Consider the following 12429-nt stretch of genomic DNA (forward strand, 5'->3'; position numbering starts at 1 on the left):
AAGGAGGGACTAATCTCAAAGTGAAACAAAGATGAGCAAAAAGAGATAATATAAGAAGACTACAAAACTACTCAGAACAGGTGTAAAATGTCAGTAAAAACCGACACAAAACACAAACACCTGCTTCATTTAATTCAGGAACATGGGGCGACTGCATAGGCGAAGGCATGATACATCCTGGACAGGTCTTAAGTCCATCAAAGAGCAAACATAAAGTGGCAGAGAACCCCCCCATATTTGTATTGATATTTCAGAGTCACCAATAACCTCAAATTATTTTTGTGAGGGGAAACTGCGGTGCTCAGTAAAATTTAAAACATGCAGATATCTCCCTCCCCCTAAAAAAAACAATTAAAGAAAACAAAACAAGAAAGAAAACAATAATCTTGTCATGAAAACAAATGTGAAGATATCTATATAAAAACACAAAACAACGTCACATAATATTCCAGATTAAGTAACACAGAAACAAAATAGACTCAAAATGAGCACAGGGATACAGAATTATCTAAAAATGTATGTAACTATACAAAAAAGAGACAGAAGAGAGACACCCAATGACCACAAAGAGACAGGCGGTTTCTCGAGGCAGAAAACTCAATCACAATATAATTTCCACATACAATATATTTAGAAGCATATATTATCTACCCCTATTAAATAAAACACCACCCTAGTATCTATTATTTCTGTGTTTCTTGTGTATATTTTGTGTTTTTCGCTGTCATGCACAAATGCTGTGCACTGTTCTATCCATGCTGCTTGTTGTTAATCTTATTTAACTGTTTGTATATAGAGATTCCTTTTCCTATTTTTGCTCCCCTTTTGCTTACAAGTTAGACATAGTTTTTACCTATCTTGCACTGATTTCAATTGCATGCTATTTTACTGCTTCTGTCATTCTCTGAAGACAGCAGAAAAATATTTTTATTGTACGGGAGAAACATGAATTGAATTGAATTGAATTGAATTGGATTGGATTGGATTGGATTGAATTGAATTGAATTGAATTGAATTGAATTGAATTGAATTGAATTGAATTGAATTGAATTGGTTTCCTCCTGCTGCACCCATCGCCTCGTGTTTGAGGCTTCTGCTTATTAAATGATTTATTTTGAAGGATATTCTTTCAAGATCCAGTAAATTTAGGGACAATATAATTTTGTATGGTTAAGTTTAAGTCGTGGAGGACGCCTGTTGTGTTCGAAAACAAAATAAGTAGAGCGGAACCAATGTCGGGACCTGCTTTCTAGCCGGAGTTCTTTTGCATCCGGTTTCCTTTTCGTGCGGTCCATCCATGCAGTGAACAGCTGATGTGTTTTTGTCTGTCACACTAACGTGAAGCATTTTTTCCTCAAAACATCCCAAGGAAACAGTCCGACATGACGAAAGAGGAGGTGCAGGGGTAAGAGCGGCGTTTCTTGACTCCTGCAGCCACGTCACGTCTTACTGCAGCACGTTTTATTCCGGCATGACAGCGCTAACTGAGCTAGCCGCTGCTAGCATTACTTTAACATGCAGCCGATTGCGTCAGCTCATAGTTTGTTAAAGACAACACTAACTCATCTCAACGACAGGTTTCACACCGTATCAAAACAAAAGTACAAACACAAAAGGATGTTTTGATGCCCTCATTGAGGAAGTGATATTATAAAATTTCATCGGAATAAACTCGTTTGTTTTGGCATGTCTCAGCGTTTGTATTTCAGTGGTTTGAATTGGATATATAGCACTGTTTAATCCTTCACAAAGTGCTGAATCTACTAATTTAGGTTTCTTCTCTGGAGCTCAATTCAAAGTGATTGTTATTAAAGGGGAACTATATACATATATATAGCTTTCTTTTTGAACCAACACATGTCTTGTCTTGTCTTGTCTTGTCTTGTCTGTACACACTGTTCTGCCCCCGAATCTGCCAATCCCCTTTTGGCCAAATGTCTGAAGTGGACAGAAAAATGTGTTGAGCAGAAAAAAAAAAGTAAATTACAGCCCTGCAATGAAGTCTGCACACACATCAAATGTCTGTGTTTAATTTTGGTTTACAAGTATAGGATTTTTGTTGCTTCCTTTTTATTGATTAGGGTTATTATACGGATATTTTTCCTTGTGGTGTAGTCCGGAATACCTAAAAGACCCTTTTGCAGTTAATGCATTTATGCAAGATGAGAAGTAAATAAAAGTTACAAAATTACCAGCTCGCAGCATTATAAACAAAATGTGGGATGGGACTTTTATATTGGCATGCGTTTTCACATAAGAAGCTCCGAGAAGTGCTGGGGACTTTAGATTGCTTAACCTCATTTAAAGACTGATAACATTTAGTTTTAAATGCTTAGCTGTTGTCATACATTATTGTCATTTTATAACATGTTGACAATAAAACAGTTAAAGATTTATGTTTGTGATAATACCCCTTTGTAATCCACATGCTGAAGCACATGGCGTCAACACAGTTTGCATGTGTGACAGGTGTAGTTCGCTCATTACGTGTCCCAACACAACAGATGATCTTTTTATTTGTGTTTAGTTACGTGAAAGCTGTTTAAAAGCTGCATACTTAGTGTTCTCATTTTCCGCAGACTACAGGCGTCTTGTGCAGCAGCCTTTTATCATACTTGCCCTGCGGCTGAAATCAATTGTCGATCCAGTTTGACGAATGCAGCCGACTTGTTGATCGTATATAAAAAAGAAAATCAGCCGCAGTACAGCTTACCTGATCTGCCTCGCCTTATGTCGGTGTAGTACAGGTTGAAAACACAGCTTGAATACAAACGTACCATTGGGTCGCTGAGAGGTGTTTCAGATGGATTGCTCATGGAGTCGGTTTGAAATATGTCGTTCAACTGGTAAAATATAGATTGTCTTGTATTGGGATGAGGCTCAGAATTCAGTGCTTGATTTATATTTGCATTGATATAGAAATAATCAACACGTCTATTGTTGTAGAGCACATTCCATAATGTGCTTTACACACACACACACACGCACACGCACACGCTCAATATATATATATATTACCTCCCCAACTGAACTACAATTGAGGGGGAGGTTCAAATTTGGTGTGATTTCCTTCTGTGGAAGTCATAATATGGAGTAATTTTTGTGTTTTATTGCTATTCATAGTTGCCCTTTGGTCCTTGTTATTTCCTACGACTGAAAAGGAGCTTCCTCCAGGTCTAGACACCTGGCCTCACCTCGGAAACCGAGCAGCAGGAGTAGAAGGAGTTGATAGAGATGTGCTATGTTCCAACTGTTTATAGGATTTCATGTATGATCTGCTGCTTTATTGCTGTTTCATTTATATCTCCTTTTGGCCTTTGATCAATTATCCACTGACACTGCCCTGCTGTGCTGATGTTTGTTAACATACTTCCCTTTTACACTTTGAGTTTCAATATCACCATTGCTATTGATCTACTTTTATGTTAACTTTGACAATCAAAATAACTTGAATCATCAGTTATATCTTTTAGCTTGGATATCAATTTGTTACATCAAGATAGAAGTGGAGTGTTTCTCTGTTGCCCTGTTGCTGCAACAAATCACATTTTATTACAGGCAAATCTCATATGCTGATCAGCATTCTGTTGCACTGAGTTGTGGTCCTTTCAGTAAACAAATAAAAAACTTTACTTTCCGATAAGACACAATGTTATCATAATGGGATAATCTACGCTTCACAAATGCTTTAATGGATTAGAAAGTGTTGGACAGACTGTTGTCTTCTTTGAACCTGCAGTGTTTATCTTGCTAATCTGACCCTCTGAAATCGCTGCTTTTAGCTGCTCTCCAGACTCCCATTGCTCCATTCACACGGGCTACAGCTGTTTTTGTTTGGGACAACAATGGGATTAAAGGTAGAACAGACTTAAAAGCCAGAGTCGGTGATGGCTCAGAATTAATTTTCCCAGGCAGTCAACTACTTCCTTGTGGGATGCAGGAGGCATGGGAGGTGGAAGCTGACTTAAATGTTTATGTAGTGTGTTTCTTCCTGTTTCAGGACTGAGGAGGAGCAGCAGGCCCAGTCAAAGAAAGGTCTGAAGAAACAGCAGAAGGAAGCAGAGAAAGCTGCAAAGAAGGCTGAGAAACAAGCCAAGCAGGTCTTGTTTTTTACTCTTTTTTTGTCTCGCATCCGCTTTCCCCTCTTTTTATTTTATTTTTTTTCACAGCTGGTAAAAGCCTGTGACGTGATGATCCGCTGGGCATTGTAGGTCCAGCGGTGTTGGTTCGTCGACAGGGGGGCCAGGGTGTCCATTGTTTAAGTATTCCTGTCGTTTTGGCCATGTTTATGTCTCCCCAAACAAAGTGCTATTTTCTTCAACGCAGAGGGCAACACTCCTTGACATTCTTTAAAAACAATTTAGCACGGTGGAGGTCGCGCCGTGAAGCTGAATGAATGAATGAGTTGGATCATAAACTCCATAACCCAGACATCCTGCACACTGTTGATCACCAAATTACACCTACAGACCTTATTGGTCGTCAGCCAGGTTCCCTCATATTACAAAGGTTTCAGATATCTTTGTGGGCTTCAGTGTGCCTTGCAGACTTGACACAAGTTGGCAAAGACGCGTGCAGGCATGCAGATCAAGTATGTTTCTTTATATCCACCAAAGCATGTGTATCAGTTACTGTTGCCAACATAGCTGTGTAATATCCCAGTAACTAATGAACGAATGAATTTGTTTGTACCTTCCGTAGCTCGCCATTGATCTGTGGACTGGGTCTTTGTGATGAAATTGGATAGATTTACAAAAGTAGTGATTTTTTTTTCCCAAACCCAGGTCTATACAACAAATTCAACGTTGCAATACTTGTATAAGTATTTTCCTAGAGTGCTGGCTATCTAGATATATAAGAGAATTTTTTATCAATAGAGCAATGGCCTACATTTAGATGTAGGATTTCTTGTGTTGCGTAATGATTCAGCAATGCAATTGTCGGCATTGAATAACTCTGGAAGATTAAGTTTGTTGCATCTATCCACAAACTTAGGGCCACACAGAGCTGACTTTGAGTGAAAGGTGGGGTAAACCATGTCCACGCACGCACATGGAGAACATGCAAACTTTCCACAGAAAGCTTACTAAGCTCTGGGATCTTCTCGCTGTGAGGAGAGTCCTTACTATGACCCCAGCTTTCAACTTCCTTACTTTGAGTTTTCATGATCCGGATCAGAGATTGTGTCGCAGCAGATTTTAGTTCCTGGAGCTGATGCTTTTCATTCCCCAGCTGCTCCATAAGTTTGGGGTTCAGCTGCTGCATAAGCTGCAAAAATTGCTCCGTTTTCTCTTTCAGTGTTAAATCTACCAGAAAAGAATGGAATGCCCTCTTGCAAAATGAAAGAATAAAGTAAACTGAAAGCTGCTGGAAAGATTTGGATTTAATAATGCACCGTAGACCAACACCAGCAGTTGACATGACAACTCACATCGTTATACCCTGTAAACACCTCGTACTGGATTAAAAGCAGCTTGGATTGAAAAAGTCTCTTTTATTCCAAAATGATTTTCAAATCAAATGTAACATTTACCGATCAAGGGTTAAGTTTTTCCTCCTTTGTATTAGAAAATATAGAAGATTCTTATTTTGGGCATGTTTCCAGTGAAAGACTAACTGAGACTTTGGTGTGTGAAGTTTGCATGCATTTCTTGTGCGTGGGTTTTCTCCTTACAATGCAGAACATCCATTTGAGCTTAATCTGTGGCTTTAAATAGCCGGTAGGTTTGAATGTGAGTGCGTGGTTGTTTCCCTGTGATCTGCCCAGGCTGTACCTTGCCTTTGCTTATAGTCTGCTGGGATCAGCTCTCACCCCTTCTAACCCCGAAATGTATAAAGTGCTCTAGCAGAGGGATCGATGGACAGATCTCCAGAATATATGTCATCTAGTTTGGCAGCCTGCGCGATGCAGTGTCACGACTCAAGTAGTTTTCAGCGGTGAAAGCAGCAGCCAATCTCTCTGAATTCATCCAGTCAGCATTTCTATTGAAGAATCAGGCGCTGTCACCGTGTAATCCACCGGCTATCGCTGCTCACGTCAGTGTGGTGCAGTGTGTGCTGCCCTGAGGGAGACCTCAAAGCAGAGTTGAATGTTTATTGAGTGACTGTTAGCCGGGTTATTTTCTGTTGTGCACTTTTCACTGCTATCACTTGTCACTTCTGTGGGAGCGATGTGGCTGGGTTGCTCCTTGGCTGTAGCGGGCCTCTATTCACTGGATCATAGGCTGCAATGTCATCCATCATGTGACTGGATTATCATATCGAGGATGGGTGATTCCAATTCACTCCACCGCCACCAGCCATTTCCAGACACCAATATCAATTTGCATAGAAAATGGAACTGTAACTTTGCCAAGACTCGATCTCGTCATACTCTGGAAGTCATTTGCCTGGAAGTGAGTGTGCAGATAAAGAATATCTGTCCACTTACGCTGCTCCCATTACAAAGCAATATCTCTTGCTGCCATTACTCATTGTGTATGATGCGTTGGAGCAATGTGTGGAAGAGAAAAGCTGTGCATTGCAGGGATCTAAAGCCTGGCTGTAGGACCCAGCTATGATTTATTAATGTTATTCAAATTCTTGATAGCAGAAGATGAGAACACAATTTACATGACTGTTGTAGCAAAACGCTTTAAGCTTCTTTTTTTGAAGTGGGATGCATATTATAAATTTTGGTATTTCTGAGTTTAATGGATTGTTCGCTTGTTATTATTTCCTGGCTGTTGGTGATGCCTTAAAAATCCCCACTGTCTCTTTGTTTCAGGCGGCTGAACAACAAAGCACAGAGGAGGATGTAAGTATCCTGGAAAGATCACCGTGCTCGTTTTCGTAGTCCAGTTCTGCCTTTCTATTTCCAAACTTGTTTTGTCTTGATTTACCTGCTTGTTAAACACATTGTGTCTGTATCTTGTTACACAGTTTCATCTTGATTTGGTGGGTAATTTAAATCCATAAGAATAATTATTTGTTCTAGTTGTTATCTCAGATGTAGACAGAGAATTGTGTTGAAAACCATATCTGTAAACAACTATACAATTTGGATCATGTGCATATAGTAAATGGGAGTGAGGTTTGATTTCATGGTTCAACACATTATTTCCACTGCTGAGATGTTGTTTTGTTTTGTTTCTTTTCCACCCACACCCACCCATTAGGACTTTGCCAAGGACCGCTATGGAGTCTCAGCCATGGTGCAGTCCCAGCAGAAAGTGGGTTAGTATCTTCACTTTCTGCCCCCATCAGCTCAACCAAAAGCATATTTCCTACCACAGTGTACCAGCTCTCTTTGATTTCACTGTTTCCACTGACGGTCGTTTCCACCGGTCTGCTTTAGAGTGGCAGTAAACAACGAGCAGCTTTCGTGGGTGAAAGTGTAACGTAGCACAATTAAAAACACAACAAAAAGAACGGCTGCACCCATTCAATTGATTGACATAGTTAGAACTCAACAACAATGAACTAGTGCAATAAAATATACCAAATATGTCTGTTAAAGCAGGAATGGGCATTTTGAATTATTTAGATTTTATTTATTTATTTATTTTTTGTGGGTTTTTTTTTTGTTTGTGATATTTGATTCTCTTTGGGCCAATCGTTGGTCAAACACTTTTACCAAGGAAATTAAGTAATTTTGTTCAGCAGGACTCCGCACTGCCGAACGTTCATCTTGTTCTTATGTTCAATGAGGCCAATCGAATAAGAATGAAAAGTTCATATGAAGTGATTAACTGGGCTCTTCCCACCATTTACAGCTTTCAGCAGAGGTGATTTGAAGCTACAACATGTGGTGGAAACACAACTGAAGTTTTATTAATATGCGACACTGGAATCCTCAACAGTTTTTCTTTTCCTCTTTGTGTCACATTACATCGATGACACTGAAAATGCAGTTTTTATTGTATGGTTGCTATTTGTTCTCTTTTGTACCTATAGTCTTCAAAGTGTCAAAGACAGCTATGTGTGTAGAAAGATATTTATATATAATACATGTACAGTATTTCACAAGAAACGACACATTACTTGTGGCAAACTGTAACAAATGCATAACAGTCAATATAAAAACTTGTTTTTGACCTAAGATCTTTTAATATTGTTTCAAATGAAATGATTATTTGTCTTATCTGGACACTGCATAATATTCAGTTTGAAAGAAGCTTAAAAAGCTTAAAAGAAGTTTTTTTTAATTTTTTTTTATCTTGGTGTGTCTTTTGTCTCACAGGATGGCAGCTAATTTAAAAATGGATTTGACAAAAGATTGTTCATTGGACATTGTGGGTAATATTTGAAGAAAATTATGCTTGAAAATATCAAGAGTAATGTATTCTGTACAAGGTCACAACAGGTGGGCTGAGCCTCACATTATGTATATTACATTGAATACACAACAACAACGCCAGTCATTTCCCTTATTGGGAAATATGTGGCACAGAAATCTTTGTACCCGTGCATTTATCAACAACGTACATCGGTGCGCAGAGCATTTTTTTGGGAGGATGACGTGCCGATCCAGAAGTTCTCGCATGCCCTTCATCTCGCTGTCAAACAAACCGATTTAACACGATTACAAGTGATAACCATCATTAAGATATGCCTTTGGTGTCCTCTCTCGTCACAATTTTGGCGATGTCAGTGATAAACAGCAGAAACTAGTAGTTCCTGATAACTCCATGACGAATGAGTGAGTCAGGCCGACCTGCTGACGACGTCCATCTGTCTGGATGCTTTTTCAGCTCCAGTGGCAGCAGACAAAGTGGGGCCTCCCTCACCTGCATGCCAAGTACAGCCGTAGGGATGTGGATGGGGGGGGTCTCGAGGCTGAAGACTGAGGGCTTTTATGTGGGTTGACGCAGAGTTCCCAGCCAAACGGGCGACTGCTTTCCCTGTCGTAACCTCGACGGTCTGCCTTCTCTGTTGATGTGGAGTAAGCATGACTGAGTGATACAGGTGAAACTGGAGTCAATTTGTCATGAAGCCTGCAGAGAATAGTTTGAGTTGGACAGCTTTCAGCAGGCCTCCTCGTGTGTCCTATTTGTCAGACTTGCCTGTAATTTGAGCGTTTTATTGTGCGCAGTCCCACACATGCACATGCTTGTTTATTCACTTTCTTTGTGCCTCTGGAAGTGTGTAGGGAGGAGTAGATGGGATAGGGGGGGGAAACAAAGTTCTTTGAAGTAATCAAATATTGGTGCGTCTGTGTGTTTCTCTGTCTGCGTGAGACAGACAGGACATTGGTACGAATCCAAGATCTCACCCCCGAGAAAGCTGACCAGCTGATCTGGCTGCGCGCCCGAGTCCACACCAGCCGAGCCAAAGGTGAGATCATCTCCTACCTCCCCCATTTCACCTTTTTTTTTTTTTTTTTAACCCCAAGCACATTTTGTTGCAAAACAGACAACCAAGATGAAGATGCCCCCTCCACTAATCCTCAATGTTCTACCCAGGAAAAAATGAAGCATCTGCCCTCGGGCCATTTTTCCACAGCGCTCCTTTCTCTTCAAAGATCAAACAGCAATAGCAGCTGGCGCTGAAGGTTGCTAGATTTCTTACTGCCATCATTCTGCAGCTTCAAATCCAAAAGTGAAACATGCTGGTTTTATTACAATGACAATAAATGTCAACATTTCCTGTATAACATTTACTGTTTGATTGGACTTGACTTGCACTTTTTCCTATTTTTTTTCCCTTACTGTACACCCCATTTCAAAAAATTTTTCCCCTTTGATGCATAACCTGTTTTTTTCCATCCTCTCCGTGTTAAAGTGTGGCAACCTGAGGGTGTTTTTGATATCATTGTCAGACGAGCATGTCACTGCCAACTGGAGGATCAGATAACCTCTCCTTGCTGTGTTGTATCTCCTGGCTGCCATGAAGCTGCTCTATTTGAATACAATGAACCCACTGAGCTTTACCTGGTTGTTGCACCTTTGTATGAAACATCCAGCCTGTCCCTTTCTGTTGTGCTGTCTGTCACCGTAGATGTGGTCCGAATCTCACTGCTGATGGTCTTTGAGCCATTTCCTCTCCAGATAACTTCCAGAGCCAAGAGTCACTTCCTCTCCACTTGTAACTTCATTCTCTCTGCTCGCTGTAGGATGTCCGTGTGAACTGAATAACATCCTGATTGAGTTTAGGATGAGCTGCATCTGTTGGTGGGATTTTTTGGTGTTGCTGTTATCCTCACTACCCTCCTATTCTCACAGGCAACAAACATCCAAGTACCTGGGTGGTCCAACTATCTGCTACCCTGAGGTTGTGTTTGCTAACTTGTTTACACTCTCCTGAGATGTATTTGTGTGTGTATAGTTTGATAGGAAGGTAGCAATCACCCTCTCTTCCCAGAGAGTTTTTTCAAAGATGACTCTGTTTGCAAATGTTTGACACCTCACCTGATCGTGAAAGCTGGAGGAAAGTGTTTTCATCTCCAGTCCCACGTGTCCTTTTTTTTTTTTTAACCCAACAATCTGCTTCAGACAGAGTGCCCAAGGTGTTTTTGTGACAAGTTTGTTAATAAGTGTATCCTAACAGCCCAGCTGATACTATGTTGTGTTTGCTTGTTTTGCTTTCAGGGAAGCAATGCTTCTTGGTTTTGCGTCAGCAGCAGTTCAACGTGCAGGCGCTGGTCGCAGTGGGGGACCGTGCCAGCAAGCAGATGGTCAAGTTTGCTGCAAAGTGAGTACGGAGACCACTCTTCCTGTGAGAGAGGGCAAATAACAATGGTGGGAAAATCCAGGGGCCCTAATCATCTGCTGATCCATTTTCACACATTCTGAGGAAAGCGGAGGGTGTGGCAATCAATCATTTTTCACTTGACGGCAAAAGCTGGCTTTTAAAAGGGTGGAATACAGCAGCGTTTTAATGGAGCAGTTCCTGTCTAGATGGTTGATACAGCCGCGTGGATCAGAGGAGGAAGAAATACTTGAGAGCCAAGCATCATTACTCATGTTTGCAGCCAAATTGTTTCTAATTACTGTTGGTCTATGAATGGACACGACTATCGGCGGATGTGCACTTTATTAAAAGAAATAATGGACCCGGGGGGGGGATACTGCTGACACTGCAAGTGGACGCTTAGAGGCCATGAAGGGGCTCGTTTGTAAATTAAATTCAAATTGAAACTCGGATGCAACATATATTTATGAAGCAATTTACAAACACTTATTCAACACACAAAAATGTTTGAGTGGATGGATTACTCTTCCAGAATGATGACTGTTGGGACACGAGATGTCCCTGGCTCTACGCAATACCAAGTTTGCCTCAATGAAACTTTCTCTGAGTCTGACAGTAATAGCGTGGATATCTCCTGTTGTGGTTTTTTTTTTTTTTTTTGGTTTGTTTGTGTTTTTTGGCAGTGGCACAGCAGCATTGTCCTGGCCATGCCTTTCTGTCGACTTTTCCGCCTTTGGCGCAGATGCTCATCCAGGCAGACAACCTTTGAATCAAATAGGGCGGCAGGTCCATCTCTGTGTAAAGTGAAAGTCGAGGAACGTTGCAGCGAGCCGGAGGTGGTGACGTCAAATATTCAGATTTCAAAATTAATATCCGGATACCACCTCAACAAACCGAATATTCAGGCCCAGCCCTTTAAAAATATGAGTTCCAACATGATATAGTCAAGAGGTTTGATTGTAAAATATGGGTTTTGGCTTTGAATGCATCTCTATTCCTTTGAGCTATCCAGATTTGTTGGGGTGGGAAAACAAGATTTAATGAGGAGTGATGGTGTTGATGTACACACCTGCCTGAGCCCTATGTAAACAAAACTGAGCTACTAAATGTTTGATGACTACCCACTTGTGCATAAATTAGTATTACACACACACACACACACACACACACACACACACACACACACACACACACACACACACACACACACACACACACACACTTGCTGTTATCACTTTTCATGAACAAAAGCCTAGGAGCTTCTTGGTTTTCCAGAGAAGTGGAGCCCAACACAGAAACACATTTGCAGTCACAGCAGCTCAAATGCAAGTCTTGCCCTCAGCTGTGTGATCACACTGACCCCACTTCATAACAAGTGTCACAAAGACCCAAGTGTGCCTCAGCTCCTTTAAGGTGACCTGCGAAGAGGAACTGAGACACGGCTGACAGAACAAAATGGCACACAGGTTATAAAGGGGTTCGCAAACAAACCAAATGTGATAGGAAACTTGACAGGTACAGAGTACTTGCGTCAATATACAACAGTGTTATGTTTCATTTGTGTTAGTTCCTCAATCTGGTGGGGCAATATTGTATGGTTTGTGTAAATACATTGCCACTTAAAAACAGAGCAACTGAAAGTGATGACACAGAATTGCTAAGACAACCAAGTATTGCATCAAAACAATGAAAATGCAAAGTTGCATTGTAACTTTGTAACCCTGAGGGTTTCTTAATTTTGCTACCTTGTTCTGGGCT

At 40.8% G+C, this 12429-nt stretch overlaps 1 protein-coding gene across 1 annotated transcript in view; it reads left to right on the forward strand.

Moving 5' to 3' along the window:
- The first annotated feature begins 1269 nt into the window (after nucleotides 1-1269).
- dars1 (aspartyl-tRNA synthetase 1) overlaps nucleotides 1270-12429 on the forward strand; it is a 32514-nt gene continuing 21354 nt past the window's right edge. The window contains exons 1-6 of the mRNA XM_080498210.1: nucleotides 1270-1405; nucleotides 4001-4100; nucleotides 6767-6796; nucleotides 7158-7215; nucleotides 9223-9315; nucleotides 10569-10671. Of these exons, the coding sequence (XP_080354336.1) occupies nucleotides 1383-1405; nucleotides 4001-4100; nucleotides 6767-6796; nucleotides 7158-7215; nucleotides 9223-9315; nucleotides 10569-10671 (407 nt within the window). The 5' untranslated portion in view covers nucleotides 1270-1382. The remainder of the gene's footprint in view (nucleotides 1406-4000; nucleotides 4101-6766; nucleotides 6797-7157; nucleotides 7216-9222; nucleotides 9316-10568; nucleotides 10672-12429) is intronic.

The sequence above is a fragment of the Blennius ocellaris genome (assembly GCF_963422515.1).
Source record: "Blennius ocellaris genome assembly, chromosome: 6".
NCBI classification, from domain to species: domain Eukaryota; kingdom Metazoa; phylum Chordata; class Actinopteri; order Blenniiformes; family Blenniidae; genus Blennius; species Blennius ocellaris.